The 23,147-nt window shown below is 52.9% G+C and overlaps 1 protein-coding gene across 1 annotated transcript in view; it reads right to left on the bottom strand.

Moving 5' to 3' along the window:
• Window positions 1-23,147, bottom strand: part of CACNA1I (calcium voltage-gated channel subunit alpha1 I) — a 106,227-nt gene that overhangs the window by 66,592 nt on the left and 16,488 nt on the right. Inside the window, exons 2-4 of the mRNA XM_027107711.1 lie at window positions 21,583-21,694; window positions 19,829-19,962; window positions 1,119-1,216 (exon numbers count right to left, since the gene is read on the bottom strand). Coding sequence (XP_026963512.1) covers window positions 1,119-1,216; window positions 19,829-19,962; window positions 21,583-21,694 — 344 coding nt within the window. The remainder of the gene's footprint in view (window positions 1-1,118; window positions 1,217-19,828; window positions 19,963-21,582; window positions 21,695-23,147) is intronic.

Here is a 23,147-nt window from a genome sequence, read left to right as displayed (position 1 = left end):
GGCAGGGACCCCCAAGGCCCCAAGCCTGGGTATTGGCAGAGTGGGGTCAGTGGTGACTGTGGAGGAGGACAAGGTGCCAGGAGCCCTCTCACCTTCTGCAGATTGGGAAACTGAGGCTCAGGCAGGGAAGAGAAGCAAGGGGTCAGACAGAGCCAGGGAAAGAGCTGGGCTTAGGACAGACATAACTCTGCTCAGATCCCTGCCTTGCCCCTGAATTGCTGTGTGACCTTATGCAAGCCACTTAACCTCTCTGAGCCTCACATAGGTTGTTCAGAGGGTTAAGTCAGCCAGCGGCATGTCAAGAGCCTGGCACACAGGAGGTGAGTAGATGCTCCTAAAAGTTCCTGACCTTCCCCATCAGGCCTGAAGCCCCCTGCAGGCAGGGTCCTCCCCCTCTCCTTCCCTAGATCCCCATCCCATTCGAGACACAGGGCAGTGGAAAGAGTCAGGAGACCTCCTGGGCAAGTAACCTCAAGTCTCCAAGTCTCAGTTTTTTCATCTCAGTTTTTCATGAGACTAACCCACCTCCCGCCAGGGGGACTGCAAGGCTCCGAAGAAATCACAGAGATGAAAAGCTTTGAAAGCTGGATGATTCTGGGCAGGTGTCAGGGGTTTTTGTTATCAGATAACCTCTCTCAATACTAGGTGGGCGGACAGATGGATGGGCAGCCGGTCAGATGGGGGAGTGGGTGGATGGACCTGTGGGGGATGAACGTATGGAGGGGGTCAGTGGGTGGGTCGGGAGCTTGAGCTCCAAGTCGGCACAAGTGGGGGGTCTGGGAGCCCCTCCCCAGTGGAATGCTGCACGACGCCCTCCCTCAAACCAAGCAGCTTCTTTTCACACACCTGCCACCTTGATAGTCCCCCCACAAGGAACCTTGTCCCTAAAAAGCCAGTATTTGCTGCAGTCTGAGTCCTTTTGGGACCCAGAGGCGCCAGGGCCACCTTCCAACATCTTCAGGCCCAAATAGTGCCCCGTGAACCCCTGGCAGCAGGGCCCACGTCTGTCCAGTCACTGAAGGATCCCGTGCCCAGCACAGGCCTGGCATGGGGAGATGCCGGTCAGTCTCTGCTGAGTGAGTGAGTGCCCTGGGGCAGGGCAGGGGGCACCAACTCACTGGGCACACGGTTGATGGCTTTGAGGGGCCTCAGGACACGCACGGTGCGGATGGCCGACAGGTTGATGTTCTGGAGGTCCAGGGAGTACTCGACCATCCTGCAAAGAGAGGGGAGAAGAGTGAGGCCCAGAGCACAGGGACAGCAGGGCCACGGCCGGGCCAGCCACGCCCACGCCTGCCTGGACAGGGTAAGAAAAGTGGTCAGAAACCCGGCTAAGCCCCAGTCAGCCCTCTGGCCTTGGGCTGTCTCCTTGGGCCCGTCTCCTTCTCTGTAAGCAGCGCAGGTGACATCCACCTCGTGGACTGCCCTGAGGGTCCCGGTAGATGCGGCCAGGGGCAGAGGGAATGGAGGGGCAGAGACCCTGCGGCCCCACCGCGTACCCAGCACTGTGTCAGGCGGCTCCTGCCCGCGCTTCCAGGGCAGCCTCTGAAACAGGGAGGATTCGCCCCATTCCTCAGAGGGGAGCACGGAGGAACTGCCGAGAGGCCCCCAGGCTGAGCCCAGACGGTGACTGGACATCACAGGCACAGCAGCAGCAGCGTCTGCGAAGATTTTGCTGAGGGCAGAGGCCGGAGTGGAGCCCCAGTCCCTCCGTCTCCCCAAGCCCCCAGGGGCCCCCCAAGCCAGGGTTAGACGCCCAGATTTATGAAGAGATGAGGCTGTAAGAGAGGTGACATCACATGTCCCAGGTCACCCAGCAAACGGGTAGAGGCTCAAGCCAGGAGTCACACCAGTTCTGCCCCCCTCCGCCGCCTCACACCCATCCCCCACTCCCCAACTCCCAGCTCAACGAGGCCAGGCGCAAACTGTACTTGGTCTGCAGGAATAACCCCTCTCCTGGGCACGCAAGGCGGCCGGCTCCAGCCTCGCAGGGCCCACTCCCGGCCTTTCTCCCACTGTCCCTTCTGCCTGCAACACCTCCATCATCTCTGTCCATTGAAACCTTCCTCAGGTTCTGTGCAGATGCCCCTGGAGTCCTGGAAGTTTCTCCACACCTGTGTCCATGATGAACCAGGCCAGTCTAGGTGCTGACTCAGACCGGCCCCTACCCTCAGGCGTCTGCACTCAGGCAGCGGAGAGACCGAAAAGCAAAGACAGCACTGGAGCCCTCACCACTGCCTCAGTTCTCATCCTCGGGGCCTCACCAAACAGGTCCCCCTCCCCTTCCAGTCTGCCTCCTCCAGGAGGCCTCCCCAGATCTCCAGGGGAGGCAGATCTCCGGTGTCCCCTCTATAGTTTCCTGCACGTCCGTCAGACCCTTCCTGCTCAGTTGCTTCTTGCCCCCCGTTTCCCCCTCTGAAAGACAGGCCCCAGGGGCCTGCAGCCCCAGCCTGACCCCAGACATCCCAGTCACCGGACCTGGGCCCCCCACCCTGAGACTCCGGCACTGCTGCCAGCTCCACCTGTCGCCGCCATCAGCGGGAAGTGAAGGCTTTTCCTACACACCCTGCAAACCTGTCCGACTGTTGCGGAGCCATCGCCCCCTCCCGCTGCTTGAAGAGTAATTGAGTGAAAGCTCTGTCTCCCTGAAATGCCTCCATCCATCATCTCCCGGCTTTCTGGGGCACAGGCTCCGGCTCCCATGCTTGTGTGCTCTCTCTCTCTCCTTTTTCACACACACACACACACACACACAAATGCAACACGGAATCAAACGTCTGCACACAACCATTGGTGCGCACACACGTACACACTCACTCCTTGGACACCCTCAGCCACACTCACTCCTACCAGGGCCCAAATTCAGATGAAGGGACATGACAAAAAAAGTGACAGAGACCTAAGAACTGGAGACGGAGACCAGGGGTCCCGAGGAGGGGGCAGGAGGGGGGTCAGTGGGGGCAGCAGCCAGGCAGAGAAGGTGAGGGCTGAGGCACCCAGGGGTAGTGGGTGATCTGGGAAGGGGGCGCCGAAGGCGTGGGGCGGCGTAAGGATTCCGCGCGTGGGTGAGCCACACCGTCATGTTCGTATTTGGTGGAAAGAGCTCTCCAGGCAGCCAGGGAGATGTGTGTGATAGAGGCACTGCGGGGGCAGCACACACGGGCACACAAACAGGCTCTCACACTGGCACGCACACGCGCACGCGCGCACGCACACACACACCAGGCCTAGGAGAGCCACCCCGTGGCAGGCAGCCCCTCCCCCAGGCCCCAACCTCTCAAACACAGACCCTCTTCCTTCTCTGCCTGGTTCTCTCCCTCCTGCCAGTGGGCTCGCTTTATGCTTTGCTGGGTGTGCTGGAGGTGGGAGATCCCAGCCCACGCCAGACTGAACCCACCCAGGTACTGCGTCCCAGGAGCCCCTGAGCACACCTGCCGAGACCCATCAAATCCCAGCCCAGGATTTCTTCCCATCCCGTGAAGTCTCACCACAGAGACAAACAGGTGCCTCACAGACGATGGGTAGACACAAAAGCGAATGGTTTTTGAGGGCCTCCTGTGTGTGTTACCTGCGTTAGCCTGCTCGAGCCCCCTCTACATTTCTCAGATCCCACCTCATCCCTCTCTCTGCTGCCCTGGACCAGGCCGGGCCCACGGCTACAAGCCACACCAGGGCCTGCCTGCTGCAGGAGCCCTCAGGACACTCCTGCCTGGTCCCTGACTCTCCCGCCCCACTCAGCCACACGGGCTCTGTGCCCCTCCATCCCCCCTCAAGGAACCCATAGCCCACCGTCTGGGACTACTGGTTCTTAATTAAGTTGGGGGCACCCACCATGGCCCCTGCCCCAGGATAGGCTGGGAGGCAAGAACGGGAAACTACAGATGCGCTGTGTAGTCAGGTCCCATGGTGAGGATTCAGGTTCACCTTCCTTTCTCTAAAATAAGTGGGGCGGGGGGCCGGCCTCTGGGTCCTGAGTGAGATACAACTTATGGCTGGGTGTCACCGAGGCCCACAGTTACCCAGAGTTAGTAAGCTTTAGGGTCTGAACGCCTCCTAGACCCCACCTCATGGGAGGCTGATCTGACTCTTGTCCCCATCTCTGAAGGGGACGAAGCAGCCACAGCCTGACAGACCCAGAGCGACACAGTGACCCAGTCCCTTCCCTTCACCTCTGACCCGATCCTCTACTACAAAAATTCCCCTAAGAATTAATCAGCCCTCAGGGTCCCCACTGAAAAGCCCTCAAGAGAAATTTCTGGGAGAATTTAGTGTCAAGATCTTAGCTCTGAGCTTCCTGGCAGTTGAGTCAAAAAGAGAAATGTGATGAGTCACTAAGTTCTCAGCAGCAGGAACGGTCTTGGCTTTGGGGGGTTTTGTTTGTTTGTTTGTTTTTTGGCTGCACCAGGCGGCTGGCAGGATCTCAGTTCCTAAACGTTTCTCCCAGGTCCTAACTCTCTTCTATACTTCATAAACCTATCTGGGTGGCGGGGGAGGGTGTCCTGCTGCAGCCGCATCTCCCGTCTGGGGGAGCGAGACCAGCTGTAAATACTTTTGGTGATAAAGAGCAAATAGGGGCTTCCCTGGTGGCGCAGTGGTTGAGAGTCTGCCTGCCGATGTAGGGGACACGGGTTCGTGCCCCAGTCCGGGAAGATCCCACATGCCGCGGAGCGGCTGGGCCCGTGAGCCATGGCCGCTGAGCCTGCGCGTCCGGAGCCTGTGCTCCACAACGGGAGAGGCCACAGCAGTGAGAGGCCCGCGTACCAGAAGAAGAAAAAAAAAAAAAGAGCAAATAGCAGGTGCGCAGTGAGGAATCCAGTAGTTCTCGTTCCCTGAGAGGAAGAGGATAGAAAGCTGGACATTGGACAAGGCCGGGGAGAGAGGGGCTGAGCGAGTAGCCGGGAGGTAGGAACTGCAGGTTTAAGTCTCTGCCCTGGGATCACGCTGTCCTGACGGTGACTGTGCACCGACAAGCCCAACGCGGGACAGTCACTGACAGCTCCAGCACCCAGCCCTCTCTGCTGACAGCTGCAGCAGCCCCCTGCTTCCTCTCCACACGGCCCATCCTCCGTTAGTCCAAACCTCCTAAAACGCGAATCTAGGGACTTCCCTGGTGGTGCACTGGTTAAGAATCCGCCTGCCAATCCAGGGGACACAGATTCGAGCCCTGGTCCTGGAAGATCCCACGTGCCGCGGAGCAACTAAGCCCGTGCGCCACAACTACTGAGCCCAGGCTCTAGAGCCCGTGCTCCACAAGAGAAGCCACCACAATGAGAAGCCCACGCACCACAATGAAGAGTAGCCCCCGCTCGCCACAACTAGAGAAAGCCCGCGCGCAGCAATGAAGACCCAATGCAGCCAAAAAACCCCTCGAATCTAGCTGTGTCACTCCTGGCCTTAAACCCTCAATGGCTCCCCATTGCCCTTCAAGGCCCTGCAGTCTGGCCTCGGCCCCCTCCCCCCACCCCTTGCCCCTACTCCATGCACCTCGGGCACCAGGCCAGGCCCGCTGAGCTCAGCAAACACGCGATTCTCTGCCCCCTTTGCTTTGCGCGTTGCCTGTTCTCCTCGCTCTCATCCTTCAAGACGCCCTCCTCCATGAAGCCCTGCTCACGCCCTCCCTGCACGGCAGGCTGAATCCAACCCTCTCTGCTCTGGCTCCTTCCACACTCTGTTCACACCTCCTGTCTAGTTTGGGTTCCCCCAAAGCAGACTCAGCCAGGGGCTTGGGAGCAGCCGCTTATTCGGGGGTGATCCCAGGAGGCACAGAGAGAGAGAGCGGAGAGGGAACAGCCAGCGAGGGGCTGGTCATGGGCAGGTTACCCTGCAACTGGGCCGCAGTCCCAGCAGGGGCCCCCGGCGAGGGCGGGGCTGCAGCATTAGCCATCGCCTGATTGGCTGGATGCTGGACGCTGGCCGGCTCCTCTCTCCTCAGACGCACCCCGCTCCAGCCCCGCCACGCAGAGCCGGCGCCCCGGGAATCTATGCAGCATGAAGAATGCCTGTGACAGAAGCAGCCACCTTCCACCTCCTTCCTCCTCCTCCCCGCTGGATGAAAGCTAAGGGAGCATCCCCCACCTCCAAAAAAAAAAAGAGAGTGAAGAGGGCCGCTCTGCGGGTGAATAACCACCCGGCTGACTTCCCTTAGGCCCCAAGTAAGACATCACTTGCGGGAGCGAGAAATTAACCCTAATTACACAGTTACTTTATGGTGCAGCGTCAGTGCTAAAAGTCTAAAAACAAAATCAACAAAAACCCCCACTGCCTCCTGCCAGCTCCCAAGTGCCTAATTAGGTAAGTAATTTTACTTTAAAGCGAGCACTTTCGTCCTGACATCACCCCAGGAGGAGGCTGACTGCACCCAGCTCCCGGGTGGCATGTCATCTGGAGAGAGGGGCTCGGATGTGGCCGTGCTGAGGTGGGGACCGTGCCAGGGTGGGCAGGCAGGGCGGACATCTGCTCTCCAGGGCCGTCCCCATGGATTCCTGCTGAGAGGCCACCCTGCCCCACTGCCAGCTCCCCTGGCTCCCGGGACAGGCCCGGAGACCCAGGCCTGGTCAACCAGTGGACAACCATTCCCCGGCCACCACGACTGGCTCAGGATGGGCCATGAGGGGCAGCCCGTCCTTGAGCTGGGACTGCAGGGAAGAGGTGCTCTTCCTGGCTAAGCCACCGCCAGGAAACCCGGAGGCACTAATGACCATCTTGCCTCCGTGGTGGCCCGAGAGTTTTGCCAACACAAAGGAAGGCCGAGGCCAGAACTGGAGAGAAGCAGGATCCTGACCATACGGTTCGAGCACTCCCTGCAGCTGCACCCGGATCCAAGAGCTGCCCTCTATTCTTCCCAGGCACGTGAGCCAGGACCTGCCCTTTGGGCCTTGGGGGTCATTTGAGTTGGGTTTCTGTCACTGGCAACTCAGAGTCCTGCTGATTCAGAGGGGTTTCTAGAGCACTCGCCATGTGCCAAGCACTTCACACCCCTTCCCACGGTGGGATGACGGCGCCCAATGCAGATGAGGAAGCTGAGGCTCAGACAGAACCCAGGTCACCCAGCTGAGTAGTGGGGGACCCAAGAGCTCTGCATGACCCCTCCCCACCTCATCAGTCATCAGGCCAGGCGTGAGCACCTCCCACAGCTGGCCAGGTGGCCAGTAAGTACCAGTAAACTGGATCAGCAGCACGTGGAGTGGAGCCAACAGCCATGGGGCAGTGCTGCCCCATGGTTAGAGCATCGAGCCTGGCTTTCGATCCCAGCTCTGCTGCTAGCGCACCATGTGACCTTGGGCAAGTCACTGAATTGACCTCATGGGGGTGTGGGGAGGGTGAAATGCGTTCACATACGGGTTCAGTGCCTGGGACAGGGCCTGGCACAAGAAAGAGCCAGCTATTATTATATCACAGCCTCATTTGCTGCTTCGGTTCACACTGGCCCACGAGTCACATGATGCCTGCTTAAACCCCTCCCTAGATCCCACCTCCTGCCGGGGAAAGCCCAGGCAGTAAGGGCCTCTGGAAGTTCTCTGACCGTGACCCCAGCACTGCCCACCGTTTGCCCTGCAGTCCAGAGACACCCACCATCTCAGTTTCCCAGAGTGCACCATGCTGTTTCCAGCTGACACGCCTTTTCACTCGCCAGTCCCTCTACCTGGAGTGCCCTTCCCGGCTGTCCAGATCCCACCCCCAGGCCGAACTGAACTGTCCTGCTCTGTGGCCCACTGTGCCTCTACTAGGGCAGCTCTGGCCCTGAGGGGTGCTGTCGTTGCCCCTGTTCCTCAGGGGCAGCTCAGAGTCCTAGCCGAGTCCCCAGCCCCCCGCCCAGGGCCTGGCTTGGAGGCGGCTCCCTTGCCAGCTTGTCAAACAAATAACTTGAGGGACAAGATCAGAAAAGAAAAAAAAAGAAGCTTGGAGCTGACAAGAAGCACCATAAAATGACTGAGACTTAACATATTTCCAGGAAATACCCCTCCCAGGAGATGATTCTTATGTGTTGCTGATAAAAATAGGGTGTTTCCTCAATCTTTACAAGGGACCCACAGGGGCTTTCTTAAAATGTAACGTAAGATGTAGCTAATGGAAAGGAAGCTGAGATGCTGGAAATGGCAGATCATCTGTCAGGAGGCAGTTCTGTGATGACTCAGGCCTGTGTTGCTTGATAACTAGACCACCAGCCTATGCTACTGTGCTGGTACCCAGCACATAGTAGGTGTTCAGTGGAGGGAGAGAGGAAGGAAATAATGGAAAGAGAGAATTAGGGAGTGATAACATTAACCCTTGACTTTGGCCAGCGTGTGATGATTTATGGGTCATTTTTACCATATATCCTCACACGAATCCTATGAGACCAGAAGAACAGGGTTGCTTTAGCCCCTGGACAAAGAAACTGATGCACTGAAACCAACTCAGGCCAAGTTCAGAGTAAAGGGGGAACTGGGGGCCACAAAGGAATCTGGGGACCTCAGCAGTAGGAGACCCTGGACCATCTCTCGACAAGGCTCCACTCAGGTGGCAACACTCCAGTGACTTTATCTCTGGGTAGAATTGCCAGACACATACAGGATGCCCAGTTAAGTCTGAACTTCAGGCAAACAACGATATATAATTTTTTAGCACACATCCCAAATATGCCTCCCGCAAAATTCAGCTCCCTTACTCCAGGGTAGTCTTGGCACCACGGTAGTTGGGCGCAGCTGCTGGAAACCAGACAGAGATTCTTTCGGCTCTACCACAGCTTGAGGGAAAGGTCCCTCTTCCGAGACTCACCCCACATCCTTCTGAGAGTCCTCCAGGGGAGATCAACTAGAATATTTTGGCCTCTGAAAAGGTAAAACCCTTCGTATTGTGAGTGAGCGTGGGCTCTGGGGACGATTGTACCTGAGCACATCCCAGATCTGGTCCATACGGGCTGTGTGACCTGAGGCAGGTTGTTAATCTCTCTGAGCCTCCATTTCCCCATCTGGGAAATGAGGTTAACAACCCCAAGTTCTCTGGACTGTGGGGATGTAAGAGAGCCCAGCCTAGTCAGGAAACTTTAGTTCTGGTAACCTACCTAAGCAGCAGTGGCTTGTGCCTACCTAGAGCACCCTTCTCTGCTTGTAGGGTAACAGTCCTGGGATTTTCCAAGTCCATCCTCCCCACTCTTAGGCCACGTGGTATGAGAGACGTGGACCCCACACCCAGCGCCAGGGGATGGGTCTTGACCTAGGTCTGGCCAATCAGAGTGCGGCCGCATTTAGGCTACAGTGATTGGTTCAGGGATCCAAGCCAAGGAGGCTCTGTTCCGCCCTCGTTGGAGTGGCTGAGAAAGCAAAGGTGTCTTTCTGTTGAACCAGAGGGAGGAGGCTGGGCACTCAGGGCTGTCCGCCGCCATCCCCCCACTGAGAGGAAAGCTGCCAGGGATGGAGGTCAACACAGAGGAATGAGAAGAGCTGTGAGACGGGAGGACACGCTGCCTGGTGACATCTTTCAGGATTCTGGATTAAGCGTGCCCTGAAGTCAGAGACCCCTCGACTTTCAGTAAAGGAGATGATAAACTCCCTTAAACAAGGTTCGGCAGGCTCCTGTCCATATAACTGAGAGAATTCTGAATGATATATGATCGACTGGTGTCTGGCTTGTCAACCTGTAGCCTGAGAATCTCTGGTGATTTACCCCCTACCCCGCCCCCCATGACATCTAGCATCCTGTTTCCATGGAAACGGACCAGAGCAGTGATCATCACTCTCTCCCTCCCTCCCACTTTTCTCCATATGCAGATGAAAAAGCATCCACACCAGGATTCTCCCTGGAACCTTCCCAGGTCCACACCCACCCAAGGGCCATTTCGGCTACAAGAAAATGACCCCAGATCCCCCAGCTCTGCAGCGACTGGACACAAAGATACAAAACAAACATGTCATGGAGCCTCTCCGCCACGCTGGCTCAGGGCCAGGCTCCAGGGACTCCAGGTCAATGGCTCAGCCTCAGCCCTGCCCCACAGCATGCAGGCCTTGGAGCAGACAGACCTGTAGAGCCCAGGATAAAGCAGGGTGTAAAGTCAGCGGCAGAGCCAGGAGGATGCCCTAGGCCTGCTGGCACGTGGAGTGCTTCCCTGACCCAGAGATCACGCACACAGAGCCATGCAGGAGGGAGGCCGGCAGCAAAGGCTTCTGGAAACAGCCCAGTGGTGACTCTCTGATGCTGGTAACCACAGCGGGTCTGCTGGCGGGCGTGGGCCTCTGTGGAGCTTACACAGGTTGGTAATTGACTTTAGATTTCTCAACAGATCATGTGCACCCAGGTAGTGCTCCCAAGGCTCCAACCAGGACTTGGAGACATGGTGGGGCCACAGCTTTGGCCAAGAGCAGACAAAGAAACTCAGGCCCTAGGAGAGGCGTGTGGCAGACCCGGAGAGCTGCCCACCCAATACGCTTTCTCTCGTCTTCCAATCTTGCCTGGCCCCAGGGAACGATTCTTGGTTGATTTACCCAAATTCAATGATGTTTTCTATTTTCCTAGCTTCCCTTGCAGCTAAGGATGGCCATGAGATCCAGTTCTGGCCAAGCATGCTGGGACAGGGGAAGGATCTAGAAAAGAAAATGCTGTTTTCCAGATCCAAGTAGACAGGTGCGGCTGGCATAGCCCTGTCTCCCTTCATCCTTTCTGCCTTCAGTGCAGACACGATGCCCACAGCTTCAACAGCCACCTTGTGACCATGAGAGGAAGACCTGGAAAATCACAAGGACATCAGCCCCCACATCACAGAGCCATCACTGGTAACCACTGACCTCAGAACATCATGTTATGTCAGACAAAACACCCCAGGATTTGCACAAGTCACTGTTGGTCATATGTTCTGTTACTTGCAGCCAAATGCATCCCTGACAAATACAGCCAGCAAGTTACACAGAACCAGGATTTGGTCCCAGCCCATGGAGCCAAGCTGCCTGGATTCAACTCCTGACTCTGCTCCTTACCAGTCCATGACCTCGGGCAGGTCACTCCCTGTCCCTGTGCCTCATCTGTGAAATGGAACTGACCACAGTCCCTCCCTCGCAGAGCTGGTCTGAAGATGAAGCCAGATAATGCAGAGCATCGGGCCCAAGCTGAGTGCTCAGCAAACAGTAGATGCCCTTATTTTTATCACCTGGATAATGCCTAAGAGGATTCAATTCCCTTTGCTTTTTAAAGTCCCACTGATGGGGCACTTTGGACAATAGGAACTCTCAGCAAGCAGTCACAGAGGGGACACGTCTGCCTGATCTTCCTAGAAAGCTCTAGTCCAGGGATAAGGAACAATCCTTACTGACATTTTGTTTCCCGAGAGCCTGGAAGAGTCAGGCTGGAGAAACTGTTCCCCACGCACTCTCGGGAGAAGCTGTTTCCAGGGTGGGATAGATCCTGGTCCAGCCTCTCCTTCTCCCTCCCTGGCCAAGGTGCAGAGTTCCAGACATTACTGCTATTTGTGTTAATATTATTCACGATGATAGAAAGTCTTACAAGGAGTCCCCACTGTTCCGTTGACACAGCACATCTGCTTGTCATGAGCATTAATTCAGATCCTGGACACAGATCAGAGATGGAGCCCTCCCCATGCCTCTCCCCGTTCCTGCGGCTTCCAGAAGTGGGAGTCATGCTCTCCACTTGAAGCACTCCCAATGAGGGGCTCTGTGAGGCTCAAATGAACTAGACCCACTTGCATCAGGGCCACCTGGGCATTTGCGTATAATGCAGATTCCTAGGCCCTCCGTACCTGCTGGGTCTAGATCCCTTGGGTGAGGCCCAAGAATCTATATTTTAACACGTGCCCCAGTAATCCTGTCACTCTCTGAATTTTGAGGAGCACTAAGAAGGGGTCCAAGGCTGAACGTATGTTTGAGGACTGGGGAGGTTGCACATCCCTCGGCTGCTCCATTTTCTACACCGAGGTCCTTTCCAGGATACCATCATAGTCAGAAGCTTTCAAGGGACATCAGACTCAAGGCCATTACTGTGCCCTGCACTCTTCCGAGGCGGGGCCCACACCAGCCATGCCCTTGGCAAGGGCTCTGGCTCAGCCTCATTCTGGAAAGGTCCCTACAGCCCAGCCCTAGAGCCCTGGCTCAACCCCACCACAGACACCAGTCATCAGAATTCTTGGGGAAGGTTTTAACAGACGCACCCAGGCCCCTCCCCACAGACGTCAACGGCCACTTCATGTTGTTGGTTAGGGGAGGCGGTAGTATTACCAGCTTGACGCAGCAAGGGAGATATACAGATAAAGAAAACCTCAAGTTCAACAAGAACGTCATTGAATATTTCCCTGCCTCCTCATGGACTATAATGCAGAAAAGCGTAGCTTAAACAAGACAGTGAGGTAGGTTCCCCTATTACCCATGGATTAGTGGGACTTTGTCACACACTGGAAGAGAGTCTCTAGTGAGGTGCCACAGGGCTCACTGTCCTGGGCTGATCAAACACAGGAAATAAATGTAGTGAGTGACTGAATCAAGACTCCAAGATATCACTATAAGGTGAAATTAATAACAATAAATGCAAAGTTTGGTATTTGTGGTTTAAAAAAAAGATCAACTGTGTTTAGTTCCAGGGTGGGAGAGACCTGGCTTGGAAAGTGAGCACGACCCAGGGGTGGTAGGTAGCACAGCCCCTCACAGGTCACCATGATCCCACATGACCCTGGGGCAAGGGCAGTCCCTTCTCTCCCCCCATAAGTCATCATTGGAAAGTTGGGGTCCTGCTCCCCAGCCAGGGACCAAGACAGCCTGAAGTATGTCCAGCAGGTGAGGCCACCCACCTGTCCTTTGACACATGATGGGAGATGCTGGGGAGACTCAGGGAGGATATGAGCCGCTTTCCAATTAGTGAAGGCTGCCATGAGTCTGCGGGGAGGCACCTGCCCACGCGCTCCAGGCCCCTCTGTGTGATCAGGCCACTGCCCCCGTCTCTGGCTTCATCTCTCAGCACCCACCCATGCCCCAGATTCCTGGGCTCTGACAGACACCCTCCCCCACCCCCTGCCTGGTCAGCTCTTGCACACACCCCTCCCCACCCCGCCCCCGGCCCAGCCTCTCTTCCTCAGGAAGCCATATACTAACCCTCCCCCGCCATCTAAATCAGGCCCCCATTCCACACCCTCATGGCCCTTCTATACTTCTTTGCAACAACATTGGTCCCAATTTCGAAGTTATTTAGAACTTTATTATCTGTTTTGTATCCATTTTCTAAATCGGGAGCTCCATGAAATCACAGCAGCATCTGTCTTGTTCCTCTCGTGTCCCCGCTGCACAGCACCTGGCGTGTAGTAGGTGCTCAATAAATGCTGATTTTGTGAATGAGTAAGTGAATGAATGGTCCCATCAGGTGGGAGCTACCAGAAGACAAATTTCAGCTTCGTGAAAGAACTTCCTAGCACATTAGGCTGTCCCAGTTTGCAATTGGCTGCCTTGTGAGTTGCCCCCAGTGGCAGCACACAAGCAGGGGCCGAATGGATGTGGAGGTGAAGGCTCTGACCTCTAAGGAACCTTCCAGTACAGGGGTACAGAACCTCCATCGCTTGAAGAGGGAGCCAGTAATTTGGGGAAGAGGAGGAGCAGGAAGGAAGAAATCAGCCTCGGGATGACAGGCCGGTTACTCGGGAAACAGGACATTTATAGCTGCGAGCTTGGGTGGGACTGGGGGGGCGGGGTTGGGCTCTGGAGTCCAGGCTTGTGGCTTCCCATCCTGCCCTCTGCACCCACACCATCCCTAGGCACAAAGGACAGGAAAGACCCAGGACAGGGGTAGGTCTGGGTCACCAGAGCTCCCAGCATCCCACACGGGGCTGTTCGTGACTCATAAAATGTCTTCATTGAACCCGCCCCCTAAGCCAGGACTGGCTACGTAATTTGCAGGGCCCAGTGCTAAGCGAAAACGTAGGGCCGCTTGTTCAAAACGTATTAAGAGTTTCAAAATGGTGAAAGCAGAGCATTAAAGCAAGCATGGGGCCCTAGGGGACTCCACATGCACCCAGCCCTCCCTGACTCCCAGGAGGATGCTGGCCAGTGGACCCCACCCCAAGGACCAAGAGAAGACATCAAACGGAGACCTCGCCACAGTGCTGAAGCCAGGCCAGCTCCTCACTCTGCCCAGCTTAGATCTTCCTTGTCTTTATTTATAAATATGAGCAGACGGCGAGGGGGAGTCACTAAGCAATAGAGGAGACTCTTCAAGTCAAAAGGGCGGAGTGGGGGCACCTCCTTGGCGGTCCAATGGTTAAGAATCTGCCTTCCAATGCAGGGGACGCCGGTTCAATTCCTGGTCCGGGAAGATCCCACATGCTGCGGGGCAACTGAGCCCAAGCTCTAGAGCCCACAAGCCACAATTACTGAGCCCATGCGCCACAACTACTGAAGCCAATGTGCTCTGGGGCCCGTGTGCCACAACTACTGAGCCCACAGGCTGCAATACTGAAGCCCGTGTGCCTAGAGCCCGTGCTCCGCAACAAGAGAAGCCACCGCAATGAGAAGCCTGCGCACCGCGAAGGAGAGTAGCCCCTGCTCACTGCAACTAGAGAAAGCCCATGCACAGCAACGAAGACCCAGCACAGCCAAAATAAATAAATAAATAAATCATGCAGTACTGACTTAAAAAAAAAAGACTTCCCTGAAACAGGAGTTAAGAAAAATTATCCTAAAACATGGAAATACAGCAAAGGGAGGGCAGTATTTCTCACAATGTCATTTAGAGCATTATTTAACAGACCTATCTAAGGATTATTTCATCATCTAGGGGAACATACCTTTGTTTGATTCACTCTTTACCATTAATTAACAATTTGGCTGCTGTGCAATTACATGTAAACTCAGAAATATTTGTAAGTGATTTCTGAGAGGGAAGACAGCAGAAGCAAGAAGAACTACAATCCTGCAGACTGTGGAACAAAAACCACATTCACAGAAAGACAGACAAGATGAAAAGGCAGAGGGCTATGTACCAGATGAAGGAACAAGATAAAACCCCAAAAAACAACTAAATGAAGTGGAGATAGGCAACCTTCCAGAAAAAGAATTCAGAATAATGATAGTGAAGATGATCCAGGACCTCAGAAAAAGAATAGAGGCAAAGATCGAGAAGATGCAAGAAATGTTTAACAAAGACCTCGAAGAATTAAAGAACAAACAAACAGAGATGAACAATACAATAACTGAAATGAAAACTACACTAGAAGGAATCAATAGCAGAATAACTGAGGCAGAAGAACGGGTAAGTGACCTGGAAGACAGAATGGTGGAATTCACTGCTGCGGAAGAGAATAAAGAAAAAAGAATGAAAAGAAATGAAGACAGCCTAAGAGACCTCTGGGACAACATTAAACGCAACAACGTTTGCATTATAGGGGTCCCAGAAGGAGAGAGAGAGAGAAAGGACGAGAGAAAATATTTGAAGAGATTATATTCAAAAACTTCCCTAACGTGGAAAAGGAAATAGCCACCCAAGTCCAGGAAGCGCAGCGAGTCCCATACAGGATAAACCCAAGGAGAAACACGCCGAGACACATAGTAATCAAACTGGCGAAAATTAAAGACAAAGTATTGAAAGCAGCAAGGGAAAAACGACAAATAACATACAAGGGAACTCCCATAAGGTTAACAGCTGATTTCTCAGCAGAAACTCTACAAGCCAGAAAGGAGTGACATGATATACTTAAAGTGATGAAAGGGAAGAACCTACAACCAAGATTACTCTACCTGGCAAGGATCTCATTCAGATTCAATGGAGAAATCAAAAGCTTTACAGACAAGCAGAAGCTAAGAGGATTCAGTACCACTGAACCAGCTCTACAACAAATGCTAAAGGAACTTCTCTAAGTGGGAAACACAGAGAAGCAAAGGACCTACAAAAACAAGTCCAAAACAATTAAGAAAATGGTCATAGGAACATACATATTGATAATTACCTTAAACGTGAATGGATTAAATGCTCCAACCAAAAGACACAGGCTTGCTGAATGGATACAAAAATAAGATTCGTATATATGCTGTCTACAAGAGACCCACTTCAGACCTAGGGACACATACAGACTGAAAGTGAGGGGATGGAAAAAGATATTCCATGCAAATGGAAATCAAAAGAAAGCTGGAGTAGCAATACTCATATCAGATAAAATAGACTTTAAAATAAAGAATGTTACAAGAGACAAGGAAGGACACTACATAATGATCAAGGGATCGATCCAAGAAGAAGATAAAACAATTATAAATATATATGCACCCAACATAGTAGCACCTCAATACATAAGGCAACTGCTAGCAGCTATAAAAGAGGAAATTGACAGTAACACAATAATAGTGGGGGACTTTAACACCTCACTTACCCCAATGGACAGATCATCCAAAATGAAAATAAATAAGGAAACAGAAGCTTTAAATGACACAATAGACCAGATAGATTTAATTGATATTTATGGGACATTCCATCCAAAAACAGCAGATTACACTTTCTTCTCAAACGTGCACAGAACATTCTCCAGGATAGATCACATCTTGGGTCACAAATCAAGCCTCAGTAAATTTAAGAAAATTGAAATCATATCAAGCATCTTTTCTGGCCACAACGCTATGAGATCAGAAATGAATTACAGAGAAAAAAATGTAAAAAACACAAACACATGGAGGCTAAACAATACGTTACTAAATAACCAAGAGATCACTGAAGAAATCAAAGAGGAAATCAAAAAATACCTAGAGACAAATGACAATGAAAACATGATGATCCAAAACCTATGGGATGCAGCAAAAGCAGTTCTAAGAGGGAAGTTTATAGCTATACAAGCCTACCTCAAGAAACAAGAAAAATCTCAAATAAACAATCTAAGCTTACACCTAAAGGAACTAGAGAAAGAAGAACAAACAAAACCCAAAGTTAGCAGAAGGAAAGAAATCATAAAGATCAGAGCAGAAATAAATGAAATAGAAACAAAGAAAACAATAGCAAAGATCAATAAAACTAAAAGCTGGTTCTTTGAGAAGATAAACAAAATTGATAAACCATTTGCCAGACTCATCAAGAAAAAGATGGAGAGGACTCAAATCAATAAACTTAGAAATGAAAAAGGAGAAGTTACAACAGACACCGCAGAAATACAAAGCATCCTAAGAGACTGCTACAAGCAACTCTATGCCAATAAAATGGACAACCTGGAAGAATTGGACAAATTCTTAGAAAGGTATAACCTTCCAAGACTGAACCAGGAAGAAATAGAAAATATGAACAGACCAATCACAAGTAATGAAATTGAAACTGTGATTAAAAATCTTCCAACAAACAAAAGTCCAGGACCAGATAGCTTCACAGGTGAATTCTATCAAACATGTAAGTGATTTCTGCCCAATATGAAAGATAACCCCAAAGGTTATGTTTTATGACCTTATAAGGCTGTTAACCAGCTTTGATTCTAACTGCCTCTTATCCCCACATTTTTTCTCCAGTGCCTGTCTTCCTAATTCTGCTGATTACCATCCTGCTTGTTCCTCATTAATGAGTTGAATAAATCTGTGATACAGGTTCCTTCTAAGATTTGTGTGAGGGTAATTTTTTTTTAACTTTTTGGAAATTACACTTTGACTTTAGGATCAGGAAAGGACTTTTAAGAAGGCTGACTTGTATCTATAAAGAGATACGAGCGAATAATGCATCCATTAAAATAAGCTGCTCTGAAAAATAAATTCAAGAGCCAGAAGCAATCCTGGGAATTAAAAAGACACAGAGGAGAGGAACGCTTCCATTAGGGGCAGTAAATGGAGAAAAGGACATCGTTAGTGATTCAGAAGGCCGAGTCAAGGAATTCTCTCCAAGTACAGATGAAATCTGTGAGAGAAATGAGGAAAAATGCAGAGAATAGAGGAGGGAAATAACCGCTTACTGGGAATTCCAGGAGAGAGCAGAGAAGGATGGGCAATCACCAAAGAAGATACAGAAGATTTTTGTTTCTGACTTGAAGGAATACATGAGTCTTGAGTTCCAAAAGGCCCCACAGGGAGCAGTTCTTCACTTACACCTGCCCTTGTGAAATCTCTGAATTCTGAAGGTGAGGAGAAAACCTACAAGCTTCTAGCAAGGAAAAAGCAGGCTGTCTCCCAAGAAAAAAGAACCAGATCTATAGTGGCCTCAGCTGCAATACTATGGTGTTGATTTGGCTGGTATCATGGGCAGGGTTCTGAGGGAGAAAAATTATGACTCTAGAACAGTACAGACAAAAACTGCCCTTCACCCACAAAGATCAAAGGAATATATGTTTGGACAGGCAAGACTGAAAGATGACACTATCCAAACACCTTTTCTTTTTAAAAAAAACTACTTAAGGATGTCCTCCAGCCAAACTAAAATGAGAATGAAGAATTTGACAAACGGGTGACACATCTCCCAGCATAGGAATCCCAGCATTAACCTCTAGTTTGGTCTAAATCATCGCTGATAATGTGGTTGTGGAACTGAATACAGCTCTGAGGAAAGGATACTCAGAAGAGCTGCCACATTTTAAAGAACACCAGTGAGTGGACCACTGCCCTTCAGGACTCATCTGTGGAATTCAGCATATACTTGGTGATAGCAATTCCCCATCTCAGCCATGTGCCTGGCCACCCTCCCTGCCCCTTCTCAAGGGCATCACACACGTATGCTGGCATGCACACATATGCAAATGTACATGCTCTCACAGATACTGACACGTGTATACATTCACACACACACTCGTGGGCCTCCAGCCTTTTTGTCTCCCCCCTTCTCACCTCTGCCATATTGACCATTACTGGGCATGGTTAACACCTGCTCATCCTTCAGCTCTTATGTGTGTGTCACCTCCTCAGGCAAGTCCTCAAGCTCCCGAGCCTGCAGCCTGGCCCAGAAATGCTCTCAGAAAATCATAACATTTTCCCAGAGCTCTGGTCTCAGCGTGTGGCACGTTCACCCATGTGGCTGCTGGATGCCTCTTTCCAGACGGTAGTTGGGAAGGACAAGGCCTATGTCTGGGTTTGCCATCCTCCATACCCCACATCAAGGACAGTGCTGACCCTTAGTAGGAGCTCAGTCAACCCCTGGCTGTTGGATGAATGTGTGAATGGGCCACCAGCCTGGTTTGACCCAGGAAAGCAAGGACAAGGCACAGAGCAGAGTCCAAAATGCTCCAAACAAGCTGAGTTGTCACCTGGCCTCTCTCTGACTGTAGCTTAAGTCTTGGCAGAAATAACCACAGTTTGGAGTCAGACAGTACTTGAGTCTGTGCTGGATCTCTGACTTGCTGAGTGATCTAGATTGATATAATAATAATAATAGCTGCGATTTCCCTGGTGGTCCAGTGGTTAAGACTCCATGCTCCCAGTGCAGGGGGCCCAGGTTCGATCCCTGGTAAGGGAACTAGAACCCGCATGCCGCAACTAAAGATCCCGCATGCCTCAACTAAAGATCCTGCACGCGGCAACGGAGCTCCCGTGTGCACAGCCAAAAAAACAAATAAATATTTTAAATAATAATAGCTAACATTTATTGGGTGTTCACTTTGATGTAGCTACTATTCATTATATTATCTCCATTTCACAGATGAGGAAACTGAGGCTTAGAAAGGTTAAGTGGCTTTCTCAAGGTCGTAGTTAGTATAAAACAGACCCAGTATCAGCTGACAGTGCAGGAAGACACATGATTTACCCGAATGGGGAGGTATGAATGTCTGTCTGTCCAGGCCATTCAGGGAAGGGACATAATTCCTTTCTTTGCAGGCATCCAGGAAGGACCCAGACAATACCACACAGCTTCATCAATATTACCAAGAAGCCCCAGGGATTATTCAAATTATGTCTGGCATGTACCAGAGGCTAGGACCTACCCTGCCATGACAATGAAGAAATCCAGTCGGTTCCATGTGTCCCCAAGGTAGCACTTCTTGCCAAAAATGCCCAGGGCCACCATCTTGAGCACCATTTCCATGGCAAAGAAGACAAAGATGAAGTCATCAAAGACCTGCAGGGGCAGGAGGAAGGGAAGAAGCAAGGGACAGCATGAGGCTCTGGAGCAGGACCCAGGGTCAGAGCCATGCTGCGAGGTGTGAACGTGGGCACGGACACGAGGGGCCAGGGAAAGACCTGGAAACTTCTCCTAGGCAGGGAGAGAACCTCAGAGATCCTCATCCAATGGAGTCATTTCACAGACGAGGAGACTGAGGCCCAGAATGGGGAATGAACTTGCCCAGGGTCATCCAGCCCACTCTATTTGTTCCCTAAACGCAAGCGTAATGACAAGGGACCCAGATGGGAGTGGGGCAAAGGGGGTCTACCTGATAATCGCCATGCCCTGGGCTAGACACTTGACCTCTTCGATTCTCACAATGACCCCATGAATGCTCCCATTTTACAGATGAGGAAACTGGAGGCCAGATTGTTTAAGTGACTTGCCACAGGTCACACAGCAGTGAATGGCAGACCAGAAATGACACTCGGGTCTATCTGACTCCAAAACCTACATGGAAGGAGCTTTCTCAAGACAGGCCTGACACCCCAGTGGGCACAGGTCTCAGTGCTGCCTTCTTCCGCTCAGAAAGGAGGCTCCCAGTATGTCCCTAGTCATGGGCTCAGGTGAGTGTATATTTCCTGAGGACGGGGCCTGGGTGGGCTTCCTCTTCCCAAGATCAATGAGGGCTACAGTCAATTCAACAAGTGGGTGCTGAGCACCTTCTGTGGGCAGCACACAGGCTGGGTGCTGGGGACACAGAGGCGAGTGCTCGGTAAACTCACCACCTGGTAGGGAAGCCAGCCTAGTATCCACCGAGGCTAACTGGTTCTCACTCTACCCAGGGCCCTGGGGCTCGCTGAGGAGCATGTTACCCACTTGGACCCCAGACCCACCCCAGAGATTCTAATTCTACCGGTTTGGGATGGGTCAGGGGTCTGGATCTTTGACTAGTGCCCCAAGGGAATCTGAGGCTTTGGGCTGCTTGGAAACTGCTGAGTCCTGTGGGAACACAGGAAGCAGAGGGCAATTCCTCCCAGGAGGAATCTGACTTTCTCAGGGAGACAGAATTGGATGTTTACACATCTGTAAAATGGGTATAAACCTAACACCCTGCACTATGGGTATACATGTGCCACAGGGGCCAAACGTCAGGCTTCCACCTGGAACTATGGGTGTACGTGTGCCACAGGGACCAAACGTCAGGCCTCCATCTGGAACCTCGGTGAGATGAGAACAGGAGAGGTCCAGGAGGCCACTCCTAAAGGCATAGACAGAGTTATGGAGCTTGGCCTTTATTCCATGAGCACTGGGAGCAAAGGGCAGGCTTTCTGCAGGGAGAGTCCAGTCACTTGTGCTTTACTGGATGGGGGGTAGGGGTGGGGAGAACAGGAGGAAGCTGACGGTGGGAGATAAAGGGCGCGTGGACTAGGGCAGAGACCTCGAGATAGAGAGGATGGAAGGGAAATGGGTAAGACCAGCTGGGAGTGAGGAAGAAGAGGACAAGAGAGAGGGCAGGCCACGTGGTGAAGATGTAGCTGGGCAGGGTGGGGCGGGGCATGGCGAGAATGGGCGGGGCATGGCGAGAATGGGCGGGGCATGGCAGGAGGGGCGGGGCATGGCAGCCGGCCTCACCTGTAGGATCTTGCAGCGTTCTGACAGGCAGTCCATGTCGTCGCACGGCTGGTACATGCCAAGTGTCACGCAGTTCAGCAGGATCACCAGCATGCTGATACATTCAAACCACGTGCGCACAAGTCAAGGACAAAACCGCTGGGGGACCGTGTGCACCACCCCCCACAAACACAGGGCCACCCCATTTCCCTACAGGTGCCTCCCCTGATGGGTCAACGCCCACATTTTCAAAGACCTTGGAGGCCTTGGAGCCGGCCCACCCCTCTCACAACAGACAGGGCCACATGTGCCAAATCCGCCAGGGAACCCAAACCCCACCAAGCCACCGCCTGCCAGGACGCCCCACCGCCTTGCCCCAGCCTGAGAGTTCCCCTCAGACCCAGAAAGGGAGAGGTCCCCAGAGGCCCAGCTGGCGAGCCATCTCCGGACCACCCCAGCCGCCCTGTCTCTGACCACCTCCCTCTGACTGTGTTTGCCTCCCTTCTCTGACCATCCTTCGTCTCCACAACCCACGGCCCCGCCATCTCTGCCCGACCCCTGGAGCTGAAGCCTGCAGAGGGCCCGCCCAGTGTGGCTGAGATTGGCTGGACACCCTGTCCTTCTCTCCTCTCCTGTGGCTGCGTTACAACTCATGACCAGACTCAGGCACGTCTGTGCCTAGGCCCTCCCCAGTCCCTGCACCAGGCGGGATGGGGCTCAGCCGCCTCGGGCCTGTCCGGGCAGAAGGTCTCCTGCAGCCACCAGCCTTGGGCAGGGCCTCAGGGGCACGTGCTTGGACCCAGACGAGTGGGCTCCCCAGGCCAGGCTGCTCTCCTCACTAACACCCTCCTCCTTCCTGACTGGCTCCTGCCCAGTCTTAGAACACAGCCCACTGATGTTCAGCCCCACCCCTCCCAATCCACCTAGAGTCCTAGAACCAGGGGGGGGGGGGGGGCAGAGCTCGAAGGGACCTGAGGGCCTGGGTCATTCATAAGTTATCTTGCTGATATGCTCATGGTCTTTATCGACTACTAGAACCGACATTCCAGGGGGACGGGGGGTTACATTCACAGCCCTGACAGGGACAGGCATCTAGGAGGAGTTCAGTAAATGTCTGTTGTGATTCAGTCAATCTCTCTAGGCGCTGCCCACTCTGATGCCCAAGATTCTTGAGTGTCCTCAAATGAAAGCCCTGGACCATCAATTTCAAAGCCCTTGCCCTGAGCTCAGATGTAGCTATGGAGGCCAGACCCCTAGCCAGACCCCATCCAGTGCAGGGGGCGGGGCGTACCTCTTGCCTGATGGAAGACTGACCTGGTTTCCTTGGCAACGAACTCCCTCCCGTCCCCGGCCCTTGCTCACCTTGGGATGCTGCCTTCCCTCCCGCCTTCCCCTCAGACCCTCCTCGCCCCAGCCCTGCTCCTTCCTGCCCCCCCCCAAACCTCTGTCACTCTCCTGCCACAGCCTGTAATTAACGTCAGTCGCTGCCAGGGCCCCCTTCTAGCCTGAGCGTCGCTCCAGCAGCAGCTTCATCATTAATTAAGTTTTTTGAAGTTCAAAAGTTCTAATTACCAGCGAACGTCCCC

The sequence above is a fragment of the Aethalodelphis obliquidens genome, unplaced genomic scaffold (genome assembly GCF_003676395.1).
Source record: "Aethalodelphis obliquidens isolate GAN/ISIS:26980383/991018 unplaced genomic scaffold, ASM367639v1 scaffold8, whole genome shotgun sequence".
Lineage (NCBI taxonomy): Eukaryota > Metazoa > Chordata > Mammalia > Artiodactyla > Delphinidae > Aethalodelphis > Aethalodelphis obliquidens.
This window is presented reverse-complemented; position numbering and strand designations above follow the sequence as displayed.